This window comes from Acomys minous (genome assembly GCF_964271855.1).
Source record: "Acomys minous genome assembly, chromosome: 11".
In the NCBI taxonomy this organism is placed as follows: domain Eukaryota; kingdom Metazoa; phylum Chordata; class Mammalia; order Rodentia; family Muridae; genus Acomys; species Acomys minous.
This window is the reverse complement of record NC_140492.1, coordinates 93,187,154-93,207,536: the sequence shown is the minus strand read 5'-3', so window position 1 is coordinate 93,207,536 and position 20,383 is coordinate 93,187,154. Positions and strand designations below refer to the sequence as shown.

At 36.9% G+C, this 20,383-nt stretch overlaps 1 protein-coding gene across 5 annotated transcripts in view; it reads right to left on the bottom strand.

Annotated features, from left to right (window-relative positions):
* The window catches only part of ERBIN (erbb2 interacting protein), a 99,413-nt gene that overhangs the window by 4,688 nt on the left and 74,342 nt on the right, over positions 1–20,383 (bottom strand). For 2 of the 5 annotated variants that reach the window (XM_084800747.1, XM_084800750.1), the window contains exons 19-25: positions 18,606–18,720; positions 16,740–16,923; positions 11,043–12,576; positions 7,068–7,211; positions 4,936–5,052; positions 1,703–1,909; positions 330–422 (exon numbers count right to left, since the gene is read on the bottom strand). In XM_084800747.1, coding sequence (XP_084656873.1) covers positions 330–422; positions 1,703–1,909; positions 4,936–5,052; positions 7,068–7,211; positions 11,043–12,576; positions 16,740–16,923; positions 18,606–18,720 — 2,394 coding nt within the window. The remainder of the gene's footprint in view (positions 1–329; positions 423–1,702; positions 1,910–4,935; positions 5,053–7,067; positions 7,212–11,042; positions 12,577–16,739; positions 16,924–18,605; positions 18,721–20,383) is intronic. The other 3 variants (XM_084800746.1, XM_084800748.1, XM_084800749.1) reach the window with 3 other exon arrangements.

Sequence of the window (20,383 nt, the reverse complement as noted above, 5' to 3'; positions counted from 1 at the left end):
TGGAAACTATTTCCTTGACTTTTCAGAGCAACACCCTACAGGTCACAATAATTTCTGCTGCTAGTAATTCGGAAAAGCCATGTAATGAAATCACTTTTATGGATTTTGGGGGGAGCAATAACAAAACTAAATATCACTTGGTAATATAGCATTCACATTTTTGGTTAAATTCTTTCCTTCAAACAATGTATAATGATCAAATTTCAAAAACAAAGGCAATAAAGAAAAGGGATGAGGACCCCATAGATTTACATTAGATTTTTCACTTAATATGGCATTAATGAATGAAAACATATGAATGTTCAAGGACATACTGAAAAGAAACTTACATCATCATCAGGTCTGAAAGGGTTTCCTCTACCCCCGACACCTCCTGATATGCTAAATCCAAGTTCTGGATCCTTTTCTACTCTTACTCGAATCTGATTTAATATGAAAATAAAGGAAATATTATACCAGAAAATTTTATTCAATAATACCCATCTTTAAATACTGGCAAATTAAATACAAGCAGACTTTTCAAGGATTCATTAAAAATAAACATCTCAGGAGATGAGGTGACATGACAACATAAAACATCATTAATGTTAATGAGTTAGTGAGTTAAAGGCACAGTGGGATTAGGACATGTAGCTCCTAACTTTACCACTTATGAGTTCTGTCAGTCAACTGATGGTGGCTCTATTTCACTTTTTAGTCAGCATGAATTTTAACAGCATGTGCATACCTACAGAACAGGTATGCATATTCCCATTAGTTTACACAGACCATCTAAATTACATGCTGTCTTTGCCATAAGATATGTCTTGTGTTATAAGATACTTATGAAATTCAGAGCTGGTTTTAGGAAGTCAACACTTCATTCCCTCTATCTGTTCATATGCTTCAGATGAGTTAGGATTTTAAGATCAACTGATGGCAGTTTTCGTAAACTAATATAAAATAAGAGGTGCAGAAACATGTTCTGTTCTTGGGACAGGGTCTCACCATATAGTCCTGGTTGGCCTGGAATCTAATGTGTAGATCAGGCTGGCTTAAGCTCACAGAGATCCTCCTGCCTCTGCCTCTTAAGTACTGACTTGTGTTTTGTCACAGTGTCTCACTAAACAGCCTGGGCTATCCTGGACTGTCTGATGCATCCAAGCTGGCCATGAGCACACTGCCCTCCAGCCTCAGCCTTCAAAATGCTGGAATACAGTGGGTTACAGAAGCTAAACGTCGGCCACAGGATGCTGCTGCTTACAAAATAAAATGTGACCACTACCAAAGATTCCAGTGCTATCATCACGTCATAAATAAACCACTGAGGCACATGAAAGCATGACTTATACATCTTCAAGATCAAACTCACTCTTAACACAGTCTGGAGACTATACCTGAATTTCCAACTCTAAGAGCTGAGACTCTGGTGTAGAACACTGAGTGATGTGCTAGCCAGCGCCTTAGAAGGGCATCTACAGGAGCACCACCTACCCATGTGGACAAGCAACTGCTTTAGAATCTAAAATCCCACACCCCAAGACTTAATCCGATGTTACATGATCATAAAGCCAAGTTAAAACTATGAAGTTTAATACTTTAGAAAACTAAACTTTATAAACATAATGATAAAAACTACTGTTACAATTCTATATGGAATTATTGCTATGGATATATGAAAAGTTTAATTTTGTACTTCAAACAGACTATTGGTAATTCTTACCTCTTGCTTTGCCAGCTCATGGCCTGGTCTAGGAGAACAATGGGGATGTACATGTGGAGGCTGGTGGGCCACTTTCAGCATCAAATAATCAATTAGTTGTTCTCTAGAGGGATGCCTTGCCACAGATCCCTGAGGGGGATGATGGATTTGACTATAATTTGCCTGAGGCCTGAGAGGCTGGCCCATCTGTCCATTACTCAAAGGCATCTAAGAAAAACATGAATTATCTTTAAAATGACCAGAATAATGTGTTATTACAAGCACTTGGCTATTCTTCTTGGAGTAATACAAAAGCCCCAGAGTTTTAACATTCTACACCATTCAATACAGAGTTACTCTTCTAATTTTAAGCCTACCAAAAGAAAAGTTATTACTATCTTAATTCTAAACTTGCTTGAATGTTTACTGATTGAATCTATCAGCAAACTTTAAACTAACTAATTTTCTGTTAGATATGAATCTACTGTTATGTTTACCAAATGTTAAAGTAGGAAACAAGTATATTGAAAAGCCTTAACTATTGATATACTATATATTTTTTAACTTATTAGCCTACGAGAAGGGTATTCTTTTCTCATAGCAAATCATAACGCACATACACAAAAGATGCACTTTGTTTGTTTGTTTGTTTGTTTGAGACAGGGTTTCTCTGTGCAGCCTTGGCTATCCTCAAACTCAGGGAGATCATCTGCCTGCCTCTGCCTCCCAAGTGAGGGACTAAAGGCACGTGCCACTGCCACCTTCCACATGCTAGGCCAATGTGTGTGTGTGTGTGTGTGTGTGTGTGTGTGTGTGTGTGTGTGTGTTTCCTCAGTGGGGAGGAAAAAAGCTAATTCAGGGGCACAACTTTTTCTTAATTTGAATCTATTTGCTATCTTTTATATCTTCCTTTTCAGAAGTAACAAGTCAATTCAGTTATCTACATAGAAATCATAATTTATTCTTTATGTACGTAGTCATGTATCAGCAATTTTTAACCTCTCAATATTAATTCTATGAAATATTAAAAAACACAAGATGTAACACTGATGTTCTACTTTCTTTTCCACAAAAGAAAAAAATCCCACCACCAAACTTCTGAGATTATTAGTTTGCTGCTAAAAAGCCAACTTGAATACCTCCCATGTATTAAGAAATTGACCCTGAAAGTTTAGACTTGGGATTACATTTGTAGTGAGAATATTATTCTGTTCTATGAAGAATCTAGCTAAAAAGTAAAAGCCTACATTCATACTATAAATGTTCACATGGAAAGACTTTTACACAGAAGAGGAAAAAAATGCTTCAGTTACTCAATCACTTAAAACTTCCTTGTTGGTTAAAAGCAAAGTATTTCTGTCCACAACGAATTAGCAGAAAACTAAAATTTCCTTAAAATTATCCAAAAGTAGAAGTTTGGCAGAAGTTTCAGAAATGTACATTGGGAACTTGTATTTTGCTAAAGATACAAAAATTTTGGTGTTTAGGAAGAAAACTATACTCTAAAAAGACACTTTTTCCAGGGCTGGAGAGGTGGCTCAGAGATTAACAGCACTGTCTGCTCTTCTAATAGTCCTGAGTTCAAGTCCCAGCAACCACATGATGGCTCCCAACCACCTATAATGAGATCTGGTGCCCTCTTCTAGTGTACAGGTTTTACATGCAGGCAGAACACTGTATACATAATAAATAAATGTTTAAAAAAGGCACCCCCACTATTATAACAATTTCTATTAATTCTTAAGTCTAGGAAAATCCATGAATAGTTTATGACAATGCACACGGATGATAATATTCTGTGACAAATCTGATATTAGGTAGGTACTATATTGTGCTGACATGTCTGAAAAAAAAAAACCCATTATAGTTCTTTGTTACTTGCTAACTGTAGATTTCAAGCTACTGTTCTACCAGAGGTGCTCTAGCTGGCGGCAGTATTGCTTTACTATTTACATAATATTCTACAGGGCCTCCTCTTCTTCATTAAAATGTACAGATTTCATATCTTCCTCCTGACAAAACCCAGGTACCTCCTTCCACATGCTAGGCCAATGCTCTGTCACAGCTACACCTCCACACCCCAGACGCCTGAACTCCTCTTTTTGTTGTTGATGTTAAATAATCTTTATCTGTGTGTATATGCACATGTATAGGTGCATGCATGCTGTGACATATGTGTATGGTCAGACAACAACTTTTAGGAGTCTGTACTCTTTTTCTACCAAGTAGGTTGCAGAGACTGAACTCAAATGGTCAGATTTGAGGACAACTGCCTTTATCCACTGAGTCATCTTCCTTGCTTGGCCCTCCCTGACCTTATAACCCACGTTGGCCTCAAATTCTTTATCTTCCAGCCTTGGGGTTCAAGTGCTAAGACACAGACGTGTGCTACTATACTGATCCTATTCTTAAGAACCACTGACATCTGACTGTTTGGTTTTGGCTAAATCAGTATTAAACATAAGAAATATATTAAACTATGTTTAGCCAGTACTTCAAGGAATTGAAAAAAAAATTAAGAACTAAGTTATAAAGATGTTGAAAAGAAAACTAAATTGAACAATAGCTTTGAATGAAAAGAAAAAGGAATAAAATAAATACGTGTGTATGAGCTGATATGCGGCATGGCTGGAAGCCTACCCTCAAGAGAGACTTCAGAGTTTTAGATAATGAATATGACCTCATACTTATATCTAGTTACACACTAGAGGCATGTAATTGGTTAAAACAAGAAAGAGTGGCTGAGAGATATAATAAAAATCACCTCTGGCACTGCCATAAAGAATCTACCTTTAAGTTTTTTTTCTACAAAATACTAAAAATTACACATGTAAAAACTACACATGATGACATTTTCTATTAAATATATAAAGGTCTTTCAAGATAATTTCTAATTATATCTAATGATTTTCAAATGTGTTTAGTTAACAGTAAACGATTCTGGAATGCATAATTTAAGCCATCTTCTAACTCTCCAAATAGGTTAATTATCAAGTACACTAAAATAAGGAGGTGGAACTACAGGAACCAATCCTCTAGTATGTCATGAAAACCATGGAATAAACCGAGAAACAGCAGAGTCAAATACTATCTTGCATTTATGAATCATTTAGAAAAACAATGCTACATAATAAAAGCAAGAAAGACCCCATAAGATATTTTTAAATCAACGAAAAACGAGATTTCAAATTCAAACACCGCAGAGCACGGTAAGCGCAAAGACACTGCTCCGTGTATCTGGCGCGGGCACCTACTTTCATCAAGCTGTCTGGAGGGTCTCTGTGACTAAGTGGGCCTGGTGAGTAGTTCTGCTCTCCTGACATCAATCTATCATCTTGGCAGGAATCTCCTGGACTGGATGTCTGGGGATGCTTCAAATGAGGAAGGAAAACAAACAAATAATATACCTTACGATGTGAGACCCAACGATGAGGACACATGAAAGAAGACTAACAGAGAGACAGTGCTAGACGGCAGAATGAGACAGACTCAGGTTAGACACTGTAATCATTGCTGCCATCAGTACCTTCAGCTTCCTTCAAAAGCACATGGCAAGACGTTTGTTCCTGTAAATGTGTGAAAAGTTTATAGACAGACATTCCTAATAAGGATTAGGATACATACCATTTTCTGTTCTTTTTAGTTTTATTTAGACTCCTAAGTTAGTATCTTTGATCAATATAGTCATGGGTTAAAGCTAATTTCCTACAATTTTTAAGAGGAACTAATATATTACTGTTAAGCACTAAAGGAAGTGGTTTTGATCAATAAAAATAAACTGCTCTTGCTTTGATTTCATGGTACTACATCTAACTTCCTCTCAATTACAATGATGTGCAGCTCCAATAAATGTACTGTATAAAACTTGTTCTGTTACTATGTTATAGTTAATATTAGCTCAATTTTTTAAAGACACTGTTTTAGAGAAATGCTTTAAAAGTTAATTCATATCTCCATATGCTAAGTGTTTGCTCATTACAGTTTAATAACCTTAGAGGGAAAAAAAATCGGGCTAAATGTCATTCTCCCTGAATATTTATTATTATAAATATGATGGAACTAAAACATCTATATTCACATTAAATTAACTCTAAGCACCCTAATTTAAAAATAAAGAATAGTAATTTTACTGTTATTTTCAATTGTTCAAGAAAGTATCCAGCAGTAAAAAAAACATAAATTTTATATTGACAAATAATTCAAAATTCACCCCACTATAATGTACCATGGAACCCATACAACTTTAAGGATTTGGAATTTAACCTTAAAAAACTGTATTTGCAATAGACCTATCATGTTTAGTTAGTTGCAAGTTCAAAGCATGACTTAGCATTATTTGGTGTGATTTGATCTAATTTTATCTCCTAACAGTAAGAATTTCATTATTTCTTTTCTTATTGTGATATATTTTTAGAATATATAATTATCAATATAGCTCAAAGTGTGAAACTTAAACTCAAGCATGAATAGACAACTACACTTATGCAGTCTTTAAAAAGAGCAAGCATATTAAGAATAAAAAGCTAAAATTCAAATGAAAGGCTGGCTCAGCATTTCTCTTTTAAACTAAGATGCTCCAAAGACTGCTGTTGCTATATATCAAAGAAACCAAGTGATGGCCCTAGCACAGGCCAAGATCAGCTCAGAGCAGCCACAACAAACGGAACCTGTGAAACTCCTCCTGTTCTAGAACATAACAGAGCAGAGCCAGGGATGAAGGAAGGGGGACTGATGAAAAAGTGAAGAGCTTAGAACAAGCAAAGACTCAAAACAAAACAAAACAAAACAAAACAAAAAACCAAAAACAAAAATATCCAAAACAAAACAAAACAAAATATCCAAAACAAAACAAAACAAAACCCTCAAGTTACAAGGAGGAATGAAATATGGCCGTAGAAGAAAGGTCTGCAAGGCAGAAAGGAATATTTATCCAGGGGCTGCGCTACCTCTGTGTGTCCGTGCTGAGCCATGAAGGCTTGTGTTGTTCAGTCTTGGCAGTCCTTATCATTGACTCTTAAACTGTCATTAGAACAGTCAATCTTTCACTACCTAGGACCATGGATGAAATGTGTTCAATTAAATATTTGATTTTTCCTTTCTGCTGATGCTTTTACGACTTCTCCAGTCTCATATTTAATCATATTCTGTGAAATATGATTAAACTGTAGTGTATATAGTGCTTTTTATCACTGGGCTTATAAATAACAGCTAGCTAAATCATTAACTTATGACCAAAGAAACGGGACAGTAGTTGTAGAACTAAGCCATTAAGAAAATACAAAGATTTCTAACTCACAGAAATGTCCCCCCTAGAAATGTTAAAGCACTTAAGATCTCAATTTTCTCATGTATGTGCTAAAAGTACTAGCCTACTGTAGGTACTCACTCGGAAAATGTGCCCACCAGAACCTCTTCCGTCTGCAACACTCAGGGCAAGGCTGCCCTGGCTGCCAAGCAGATCCCTAGAGCTGCCATAGTGAGAGCTGCTTACAGCAGTAAGATTGGAATTAAAGGACCTTGACAGCATACTCTGAATAAAGAGAGGGTAGATTTACAGAGATTAGTGTAGCATGCAAAACCCACAAGACATGTTATATACACAGATTTATTTACAAGTAACCCCACCCACACCACGAACAAATATCATGCAACACTGAATTCAGAGCCTGAAAGAAACTGGTACATACAGCTACATAAGAACACACATACACATGCAGAACATGTATAATCATAACCATCAGATGTTTAAGAACCAGAGAAGTACAAATGCATAATTGCTTGAGCTTATTAAATACTGTAATTTCCTTTATGCCTAATATATCATATATGTCAAAAATAGAAACTGAGCATAAACTCCGGTGTGTATATATTTATATAAAGTTGTATATAAGTAAACTTCTCATTATCAGATGAATTGACCAGCAACTACTAATTCCATTCATTGAATTTCTAAAGGATCTATTTCATTCTACAGGAATTTTCTTACTGATATTATCAAGATTTAAAATACATACTACAACAAAATGTATTAGTGATAAACACCTGGTTATCAGTCACTTTCATTCTTTCAAAAACTTATTTTCCACATCTTGAAACTACCTTAAATTTTAAGAGGCAACTTAAAAATTTTGAATTTTTTAAAAGTTTATACACATGGGTCTGTGCATACATACACATATGCCCACATGTTCAAGGGGCCATGGAAGCTAGAAGGCGTCAGATCCCCTGGAGGAGGAGTCATGAGGCTTGATGGCTACATCAGGGAAGTCGTATTTACGGCATGGACTGTTATTAAAAACAAACTACAAAATGAGTTATTTTGCAGCTTCTAAGATATTGATTTGAACATGTTAACTTGATTAAATGCTAGGCACAATGTCCTAGGCACTGCTGTTCAATACTGCTGCTGCTCATCCAACAGCAGGACAACATGGCTAAGTACACACTTCAGGGTTAGCGAGACCCTTTATCAGTGGCTCTCAACCTTCCTAATGCTGAGACACTTTAATATAGTTCCTCATGCTGTGGTGACCCCCAACCATTTATTTTTGTTGCTACTTCGTAGCTGTAATTTTGCTACTATTGTGAATAATAATATCAACATCTAGTACGCAGGATATCTGATACACAAACCCCAAAGGGTGGTGACCTGCGTTGAGAACCCAAGAAGGATTCCTATTATGTAACAAAAATAAAAGGGACAATTATTACACTGTATTAATAATATTGTTTGGAGTACTTAATATCTGATTTTTTTTACATAGGTAGGAATTTACCAAATACTGGTATTAGTGATAATTCAACTCTGAAAGAAAAAGATTTGTCTGGTCTTGAGCTCAAAGGCACCCACCTGCTTCTGCTTACTGACTGCTGGGATTAAAAGCATGCACCACCAATGCTGTGTTTAATTCTTTTTCTAATTTTCCTTGTTGGTTTAATTAAGTCAGTAAAGAAATCTTCAAAGCAAAATCTGTTTTATGTATTTGGATTCCTAGTACAGTTTTTTTATGGATAAAGGAGAGGTTTATACTAAAAGGTCATAAACCCATACGCTTCAATAAACTATTATCTACTATGCAAAGCAAAAACAAAAACCAAAAACCCTAATACCTCAAAAGATAAGGGAAGCATTTTCTCTTGAGGAAAATTTAAAATGCCTCTTCTGCCACCTTGAATAAAAAATTGACAGACTAAGCCGGACATGGTGGGCACACACAAACAGGTGGGCAGATTTTTTTGAGTTCAAGGTTAGCCAGGTCTACAAAACGAGTCCAGTACAGCCAAGGCTATACAGAGAACCCTGTAAACACAGTTTACCTCGAAAACAAAACAAAACAAAACAAAACCCTGCCAGCCTACAGCATAAGGTATTTCTTAGAAATAAAAAAAGTAACTTTCAGAACATTAGGCAATACTTTTAGAACATACAAAAAAAATAAAGTATGTGTTTGCAAGTCCAGAAACCCTGTCTGAAGGAGAGGAGGAGGAGGAGGAGGAGGAGGAGGAGGAGGAGGAGGAGGAGGAGGAGGAGGAGGAGGAGGAAGAGGAGAGGCTAAAAGGCACACTCAACAATGAGCTAAGTATTAATTGCTTCGTATTTACTGAAGTCCAGACACACCTCTATCAAACAGAACAGTGGGAGAATAAGCCATTTACAATGTAAACTATACCAAATAAAAACTGTGCTCCGTATCAGAGCCCTCCTACTTTATATCTGGTAATAATGAAATTCCCACCAGCCACTTAGGCGAGACACAAGCTCACAGGTTTTGTCACTTACCCATACTGATTATAGGAAAAGTCAACCAGAAACAAACTCTTAAGAATGTCTACTCCAAACGTTTCTTCAATTCGTCCCTATATCTCAATCCTACTGATAAAACATTTCATTCACTGTTACCTATGTCTCTGAAACAGTCTCCTCTTTGACAAAACATTTTTCCTTCTAAAATTCATTTCTACATGTACATCAGAAGTTTGTTATAAATTAGAGCCATGCTCTTCAACTCAGCATAAGAAAATTTAAAATTGGCAATAAAATGAACATAAATTTGAACAGCCTCAACTGCGTGCTCTAGTTACAGCAAACAGAAATGATGGCGAAGTTGCTACAGCTGACAGATATTACCTAAAAACAGTAATAGACTGAGATTTAATACAACTGGACAGAAGATGGTAATCATATTTTAGGCATTTTTTAAAAAAAACTTAAGGAATTTAAAAACAATAGACTAGGTATGTTCAGCTGTAGTTAATATATATTTGATAAGCAAAGAAAATGGTAATTTAAAATAAAATCCATATATATGCATATAAATACATACATACATACTAATAAATACATCTTTGGGAGGGTGGGTGGGTAGGGGAAATAAGGTCTCATTATATAGTCCAGTCTGACTTCAAACTGGTGATCCTCCTGCAGCCTTCCAAGTGCTTCAATTATAGGTGTAGTATCATGCCCGGCTTCCAGAGTATTGTTTATACATTTGGGCCACATGGCCATGTACTAACAAAACATAAATTTTATAGGATTCTGGTTTTTAATTACTTTCAAAAGACACAGATTTACAAATAAGGTTATGAAGTGAAGCATTAGTTATTTTACGAAGTTGCACTACCGCCACAAATATACTCTACCAAGTTGTTCAAGTACACCAGAAATGCAATCCAGCAAAGTCAAGAATAAAAATGTCACGCCAGAATCATGTGTCAGTGACAATGTTAGTTCATTTAATATAGACTGGAGAAAAAAAGTTTTTTGATGAAATATTTTCACTTGGAGATACATTTTCTGTTATTTCAGTAATTCTAGTCTCAACTAGTATTTTCTTATGACGCTTACATATTCATCGTTGGTAGCGATCAGCTCAGGAAACACTGAACAGAGCTGTGTGTATGCCTGCGCCTGGTCTGTCTGCACTGGCTAGAAGAGGCCCGGCATGGCCATCAGAGACGTAGAGGAGTGAGAAAGCAACCCGCACAACAATCTCACCTGTCGTGACTTACGCTTATTTATTTTATGTATATGAACACTCTGTTTTCATGCGCACCACAAGAGGGACTCAGATTCCGTTACAAATGGTTGTGAGCCACCATGTGGCTGCTGGGAATTGAACTCAGAGCCTCTGGAAGAGCAGCCAGTGCTCTCAACTACTGAGCCATCTCTCCAGCCAGACTTAAGCTTAACTATAGAACTCTGTTCTCAGCAACAGGGAAAAGCGCTTGGACTATAAGTAGGTAACAACTCAGTGTCTTATTTCATTGATTAAAAAACAAAGGATGAACCATTTCTGGGGGGAAATAAATAGATTGATAAAGAGAGTGAAAAAACAAAACAAAACAAACCACGTTCAATTACCTTTTCTAGCTTTTTGGCCTCAATGTGTCGAAGTACTTGTTCCCGCCAGTCATGAGGAACTTTGCTTTTTCCAGGAGGATCTAATAAAGAATGCTCAGAACCAACCCTTGCATTTGGTCTTTTTGAAGGACTAGTCCGTGAGTAATTGAAATCACTAACTGACATAGTTCTCTCTGGTATTTCATTAATGGAGGGCCGGGCACTCTGAGGCCTCGATGTATTTGGGCCATCAATGCTGTATGCTCGTGCAGAAAGAGGTCTCTGTGATCCTGCCATGACTGGGGCTCTTCCCACTGACTGTAACTCTCTGTATGATAAATAGTCTCCTTCAGTGCGCCTTGTGGGACCAGACTCGCCAGCGTTTAAAGAAGCCGCTGAAGACACACTACTCTGTCGCTGAACTGTAGTCCTAGTCACTGCTGGAGGCAGCCGATCATTTGGGGAGAGAGCCCACATTTCTCCATGTCTAGCTGGGGCAAGTCTCTGATGCAAGTGGTATGCAGTGCTGGCTCTAACATTGTTGTGGTTAGAGAAATTCATATTGGCAGAATGTTTCGCGTAACTGTGATTTTCTGCACTCTCTGATCTAGGAAGGCGCTGAGGAGGAAAACTGACAGGGTCTATTTGTGGATTCTGTTTAGGGTGCCACAATGTATCTTTGACTGCAGCACCGCCACTGTACTGGACATTATATTGCGGAGGACCGTATAGTTGATGTGCAGGCTGTGGGCCAGCTACCATGGGAGCTCTTATATCTGGCTCTTCTGGGTTATGATTTGAATCAAACTTGAAAACTGCCTTTGTACCTGACAGTAACTCCGAAGATGAGGAAGAAGCAGTGAACACCTGCAGGGGCTGATCGTACAGCAGTGTGGCAGACTTGCTCCTCACTATGTTTTTCCCATCCACAGCAGATGCGATTTTAACAGTTGCACTTGGTGGCTGAGGACCATCATCACCAAGAATGTCATAGATTTTTAAACCTCCAGTCTCCATGTTGGTTATACTATGAGACTTCATGACAGATCCAACTGGACCACTTCTCTGAGGGGAGAGATCCTCAGTGCTTTTAGAAATACCCACGTCAGTGGCAGAACTGGGGTTCTGGGGTTCAGTCCTACCAGGAGACTGTGGAACTTCCTCAGAAAGACCATTTATCGTATTTACGGACTCCAAATTCGGATACTTATTTCCATTTTCTGTGTGCTGAGCTTCACTTTTAGGATGAACATTTAAAAAGCCAGTTCCAAGCACTATATCCTGCATCTTTGATCTTTCCATGATTTCTGGTTGAAAGGTATTATTGGTCACAAGTTTATTCAGATTCATGTTGATACGGTCTAATTGGTGAGACTCATCAGATGTGGCTTTTGAGTCAACATCTTTTTCAATCAGAACTAAATGATCTTCAATATTCAAATCATATGCAGATAACTTAAACTCTTTTTTATCATTAACTTTGAATTTTTCCTCTGGTGAATTGTTTAAAATAACTCCATTTTGTAAAAGGCTGTTAAAATTTTCATCTTCTTGCCTAAAATAAAAGAGAATTTTATGAGAAAGTTAAAAAGACACGTTTTCCTGCTAACAGAAGATCATTAGTAACTATTTGATATGTAGCTAATACAAATTAAAACAATTGATGGAGCTCCTGATGAAGAGCTTTAGTATAATACACAAGTTCAAGACATCACTATACCCTAATTGATAGTAAAATTTTGTGCTTTTATATCAGTTAAAGTTTAATTTAAAATCTCCATCAAGTAGTAAGAGATTTATTTTAGAGAAACATGTAAAACAGCTCAAAGGCATCAATACTATCAAGATCAGTTTTCATCAACATATTCAATATTGCTACAAAATAGGTTACTAGGACTAAGCTAAGAACAAGAGCAGAATGGTGTATCTTTTGTGTCTTTTCACAAATGTGCTAAAATATGAAATGTTTTAGTTTCATAAATAAAGGTGGAAAAGACACACAGTCAGACATTAACATGAGTAATTAAGGAAATGGCATAGGACCGTTTACAAGTGATTCTGAAGCCTTACATTAGCTGTGCTCATCACAGGCTACCATTCGTAACAAATGGTTATTAAATCCAAATATATAAACAATTAAGTTAAACTAAAACAAGACTACATCAACAGCTAAGTTCGTAAAGAGGTCAAAAGAGAAACTATACCTGAACATTACTCTGTGGTATAATTTGGCAAATATTTCATAAATTTGTCATTATAAACCTATAGAAAACACTATTTCTACTTGGTGGTACAGAACAAATGTATATAGACCTTGACACTATACAAAGTTATAGTTCATTAATAAAACAGCATATAAAAGGTACTGCTATGCTTCTTGTTTAATACTCTATGTTATATAAAAGAATGATTTATACCTTACTTTCCAATAATAACATTAGCAAAGTTTCATAATCCAACAAATTAAGCATTTTCTTTAATACATAAGGGATTATAAAACCAGTATTTTACTAAGCCTATAGCATAAATAAAGAGAACAGATAATATAATATCTGAATTCATATTCACACAGAAAATTAGTTTTTTTAAAAAAAGATTTATTTATTTATTACAGTGTTCTGCCTGCATGTACACCTGCATACCAGAAGAGGGAACCAGATCTTATGATAGATGGCTATGAGCCACCATGTGGTTGCTGGGAATTGAACTCAGGACCTCTGGAAAAGCAGATGGTGCTCTTAACCATTAAGCCATCTCTCCAGCCCCCTTGTTGTTGTTTTTACAGTAAGACAAGTAACAGCTTTTACTTAAGTTAACTCTAGTCAGGGTTTAAAATACCTGTAAAACCAGCATGTGGTTCAGTAGCAGCTTACATCTTTCTCTCAAGCAGACCTCTAGCTAACAGACTGAATCCACAGTTGAATGACATTGTTTTGTTTTGACCTTACTCTGGTAACTGAGTTTCTTGAAAGCTTAAAATGATAAAATGACTTTTAAACTTCAACTAAACCCTGGATAAAAGAAGTTTACACATTGTTTTCTCTCAAAAGATTTTTTTCCCTACAAAATTAAGTTGAGGCCAAATATACAGCAGCAAATAAGAGTATCTGAATGAACCCTTTTAATTAGCAAGAAAAATCCAGCATTTCTATGATGGTCTGAATGAGAAATGTCCCACATAGGCTCATGTATGGGAACACTCGGTATCTAGTCAATGATTCTATTTGGAGGAACTTTTAGGGCATGGGACCTTGCAGGAGAAAGCACATTACTAAGGGCCAGCTTTAAGAGTTTATAGCCTTGCCTCATTTCCAATTTGTTCTCTGCTTTCCAGCTGTTGTTAGAAATGTCATCTTTCAGCTGCCTGCAGGCGTTACTTTCTCACCGTTAAAAACTCTACCTTTGGAACCATAAACAAGAATAAACTCCTCCCCCACCCCCACCGAAAAAAGCTAATACAGAAACTGGCACCAGAGAGTGGGGCTGTTGCTGTGAATAATCTGACAAAGCTAATTTTTGGAGGAATGTGGAAGACACTGAAGGGTTGCATTAAAAATGTAAGCAGAGCTTCCAGGCCATGCTAGTGAAACATGGAAGACAGCAGTGCTGAGAGCAACGAGGATGGGAGAAGTCCTGCTGAAGAGGTTTCAGAGGGAAGCACAAACTGCCTTAGCAGCTATGCTACAGGTCATTCGCTGATATGTTGGCAAAGACTTTGGCTGCTCTCTCTGTCCTAAGAACTTGCCTGATACTAAACTAACTAGTACCCAGCTGTGGTTATGCACATCTTTTATCTCAGTACTTGGGAGGCTGAAGCAGGAAGATCCTGTGAGTTCAAGGTGCAGGCAGCCAGGGTACGTGGTGAGACTGTCTAAAAACAGAACAGAACAGAAAAGAACAAGGTAATGAACTAATTTCTTTTGTGCATGAAATTTCAAGACAGTATAATGTTGAGTCTCTGGCATAGTTACTACTGGTTACTCTTTATATACTGATCTACACTGAAAAACAGAAAGTAGAATAAAAAGAAACAATGTGTTGTACCGTTTGGAGAGAACAGGAACAGTAGAAAGCAGTATTACAGCCAATACTAGTGCGGGAAGCGGAATGTACCACCATTAGGGACAGTGCCTCGCTCTGACTAGAACATGAGAAGGGTGCCCTCAGGGCAAGACCCCACTCACCTAAGCTTCCAACTAATCAAACCCTAACAGGCCCTCTGCTCTTAGAAAGCAACTGCCTAAGCATTGAAAAATAGCTAGCAATACTGGGTGAGGCATCAAGTGTGCATCCCAAGCTGTCAGTTTAACTTGCTAGTAGCATCCATGGCACAGAGGATGTTAACAGTGGGGTGGCCATGGATTCCTCCTATATGGTTTCAGAGAGCCCCTGAGGACAGGCGAAGTCTGGCAGGGCTGGAGTTGCTGTGGATGGCCACTGCATGAAATACTGAAAGCAAAGCCTGGGATGCAGCAGAAACACCCAACTGTTAGGAAACACCAGAGCCATGAGACATCTGCTAAGATCTGATTACAGAGAGTGGAACCAGCCCACGAGAGATGTATGCACAGGCCACAAAGCTAGTTGGACAGAGCCATCTAAGCATCTGACACTGGACATGGAGTTTGCTCTTCCTGGGTTTTGGTTTTGCTTTGATTCAGTACTACCTCCCATGTCCTCATTCCTCATTTTAGGATGGTAATGTATATTCCATGCCATAGTATGTTGGAAATACATATATTTTACAGGTTGGAGGTCATAATTAAGAGAGTTCTGAGTCTCAAATTTCAGACTTTTTAACAGTATTGAGACTGTTAAAAACCATGGATCCTTTTAACATTGATTTAAAAAAAATTTTCACTATGATATGACCATGAGCCTCTGGGGACAGGGAATGGAGTACTGCTGGAACAAGTACACCACTAGGAGTGGGCTTGAAAACCTGTCCCCTATTTGACCACGCCCCCTGGATGGGGAGACCTGGTGGCACTCAGGGGAAGGATAGCAGGCTACCAAGAAGAGACTTGATACCCTATGAGCATATACAGGGGGAGGAAGTCCCCCTCAGTCACAGTCATAGGGGAGGGGAGCAAGGGGAAATGGGAGGGAGGGAGGAATGGGAGGATAGAAGGGATGAGATAACAATTGAGATGTAATATGAATAAATTAATAATAATAAAAAAAAGAAAACCTGCAGCCTCCACTTTCATTTGCCTTCCCTGCTCTCTGCATTTGGTTGGAGCTGTGATCTCTCAACTTCCTACTCCAGCTCCCTGAAGGCATGCCTCCGGGACCATTACACATTGTCCCTCTAGAACTGTAAGCCAACACAAACTATTCTCCCATAAGTAGCTTCTGGTCATGGTGTTTTATCACAGCAACAAGAAGTAATTACATGATTTCTATGGACAAAAATAACTCTATCTCAACTTCCTCAAATCGGCTGTTTATATGTCCTAACACCTAGAAATATTTTTATGTGTTAATTTTACCTAGAGATGAAGAATCTATTGTATTTTGTTGTTTTCTTCTCAACTAAAAAAAGCTATTTTAAAATAAAACTGTATAATCACTATAGTTTTAAAATGAAAGAAACATATTGCCTAAGCCACTTGTTTAATATTTGTAAAACCATTATGTTTAGTCCTATACTTATTACTTCTTTTATTATTTCTATTTATTGTATAAGTAAATAATCTTGCTAAAATTTTCACAAACCTGACTTTGGAGTTACTATCGATAGGAGTTTGTTTCACTGGAGAACAAAGTGAGGCATCTTGACTACTGTCAGTATTAAGAGACACTGAATCAGACATCCGAGACGGAGAAGAACAGTTGCTGTTATTCTGATTGCTATTGTGTGTGACTTCATCTGATAAAGAATCTGTATCCTTTGCATCATCTGAAAAAAGAACAAAGTATTTAAGAGTAATGATAAATTCACTAAGAATTTATAGAAAGCTTTGATTCAATATATGAGGTGAATAATTAAGTACGTAATATAATCAGAGGCATCTCTGAAAATTAAATTCTACGTATATATAAAAATGTAATAATTTTAAAGTGGTGATACCACTTTTTAATGTAATCAAAGTAAAAGATACCCAAGATTTGACTTGGCTTATTACATATTTTTCAAAGGCTACCAATTCATTTTGGTGAATGAATTGTCCTTTCAATTTTAAGAACTCATGATAAAAAAAATACTTAATCATTCACAACCTCTTACATTTTATCTGGGCAAAAAATACTTCCTACGCACATGGAATTTTTTTAAATCTATTTTGACAATAAAATCAAGCAACGCAATAAACACATACACAAAATCAAGTGACCTTAAAAGGTCAACTCCCTTATTTCATATGACTGTTGAGAGATTTATTTTTATATGTATGTCTGTATATATGCATTTGAGTGAGGGTGCCCACAGAGGCCAGAGTTATCATATCCCTGGAGCTGAAGTTATACAGTGAGTCACCTAATGAGTGCTGAGAACCAAACATGGTATCTCTCCAACCTCAAAGAATTGCTTATAAAGTAGCAATCTCAGTATGTGAGGTAGTTTTTTTTACCTAAGAAAAGGAAGCAGTATTTAATTCCACTAATGCAGAAGTTTAAAAGCAGTTTTGAAAATAGTTATCCAAAAAACTCTTTAAAAAAAAAAAACAACCCAACTCCATTCTAGCCAAATCAAGGAGCTAGTGCACCCAGACATACCCACAGAGCAGCCTAGGATTTAGACATGACAGTTGTTCTCAGAAGTAGGGCTCAAATGGTTCAGTGATTCCAACCTCAAGGTACTTAAGTCTTATGTCTTAATTTATAAAAATACCATTAGGGCTGCCTTTGACGTTCTTGTTATGGGGCTAGTATGACGACCAACTGTTTAGCTTCCAAACAATAACTGCTGACTCCCTAAGCAACTAGTAAAGTATTCAAAAGTTTCTAAGTATCATTACAAATCCACCTAACCAGGTGCCACCTTGGTAGTATCACTAGTTCTACGATGGCAACAGTTTGGATAAACATTTGGTAGAGAGAACGCAAAGCTCATTAGGAACTAGTTGTAAGAGGGGTGTGATGAGACAACTTACTTTATTCCTAAGAATCTAATATTTTGTTACATGGAAATTAGTTGACATAAGAAGGGGAAGAAGGCTTAATACCTACCATGCTGGAATAGATAAGAATAAAATAATACTGTGGTTAGCATATATCAGGTACTATGCTATGCATTAGATACAAAATCCTTCATAAGCCTCATTGCAATTCAAAATTGCCATGCATCTATGGATAAAATTAAGCACACAAAGGATAACATATCTAGAAAACAATCAATAGAAATGGAATTATAATCTATAATTTATCCCTTTAATGCCATGCCCTAACAAACAAAATCTGCATAAGGGTAGGGAGGACTTTCTTTAAAAATAGGAGTAAGGAGAACATTTTGGAAAGGCAGTTTTAAGATTTATTTTCAAAATGTTTGACTAATGTGACACTCAGTAAAATTTACTCCCACAAAGTTACTACATCTTATTTAGGCCATTTCTAGTTTTAGTGCTTTTCTGTTTAACATCTAACCTTTTTTGTTATTACTGAGTGCTACAACTTTGGGTTGATTAATCGAGGTTTCAATTAGTGGGGGTCGCATCTCTGCCATTTTCATTTCTTCATCAGAAGAAAGTTCTTCAGATTCCTAGTTTAAAGGAAAAGGGAGGAAATACAAAAATTAAATTTTGGACTTTTTGAATATAGAAACACAGGAAAAACAAAGTAGACTGTTAAGAACATGCATAAAAGTCCATTTCAATGGTAATAGTTGACAAAACTGTATGATTTAACTTCAAGTGCAGCAATAAAACTGCAGCAGTTACTAGTAACATATTGAAATATTTACTGTATCATATTTTGAGTTAAGCCTGAATAAGTATATTAACAGTTATTATGTGTTAGAGCTTTGTAAGATTACAGGCAAACAAAACTGACCAAAGCACAATCGTGTATTTGAAAACTTCACCTTACAAAGTCCCGCAACAGAGTCTCTCCCTAGTTGTTGTTTACTCTCTTGAGTACATCTGGGTTCTAAGGGATCTTCTAAGATGGACTGCTATCAATATGAACAATAAAAAACTTCACCTACTTTGAAAACAAAAGTATTATTTTTCCCTGTTTATTTCCTCTAATATGCCACAGTTGTTTCTGTGCTGTTACCTACCGCTGAGTTGTGTCAGCAAAGAACATGTCTTGTTAGTCAGTATCTATTAGTAGAAAATTTAATATCATATAATATGGAGGAAATCCGATTTCTTGCCAGCTAAATCATTCCTAGATACTAAGATGAAACTAAAGCAAATGTCCTACAAAGATTGCTACCCTGAGAAAGAAGCAAACACACAGTGTCAGGGACTCTGACGTGTGTGTAAGTGGCACAATAAAGACATGAGTAGAGGAGAGACGATTCAGCAGTGAGAGCGCGTGCTGCTCTTGCGAGCACACAGGCTTGTCTTCTAGCACCTACATGCTAGCTCTGGTTCTTGATACATAAAAATACTGTCTATTGTCTATTTTAATGTAACAGTTTGTAATCTCTATTCATATATTTAAAGATTTATTTAGTTTTATTTTTATGTGTGATTATTTTGTCTGCATCTACGTCTATATGCCATGTGTGTAAAATATCCATGGGAGTTAGAAGCGGGTGCTAGAGCCTCTACAACTGGAGTTAAGGAAGAACCAGGGCTCCCATGGAGTTCCAGTGAGGCACTGTGGCTCACACTTACAGACACAGCATGCAAGGTGCTAAGCCAGGAGGAACACCCTGAGTTACACCAGCTGGGGCTGCACAGTCAGCTGCCAGCCATCTGGGCTATAAACTGGTATCTAGTCTCAAAAAGCTTGGAGTTCTGTCTCTGTTTAGTCATCTCACTTACACCTGAGAATAGAATGCTATTCAGCTACCAAAGAAATAAGATGCAGCACTGAGAGATACCATAGAATGAACTTCAAGAGAAAATGCTAAGTGAAAGAAGCTATAAAAGACTACTTACCAGACCAGTAAGATGGTAAAGGCACTTGCATATATATGTGTGTGTGTGTGTGTGTCAGTGTATGTTTCATTAATAAAAATACCAAGAACAGGCAAATCTATACAGGCAAAATATGTATTAGTTGCTTAGAGTTTAGGGGGATGCAAAGCCTGAAGAGGGACAGAAAGTATGAGATTTCTTTTTCTTTCTGTGGTAGAAAAATATTCTGCAAGTAACTATAGTGGTGATAACTTTACAACTTTGTAAATTGTTTAAGCCATCAATTATATACTTTCAATCAATAATCTGTAGAGTTTGAGCTATGTCGATAAA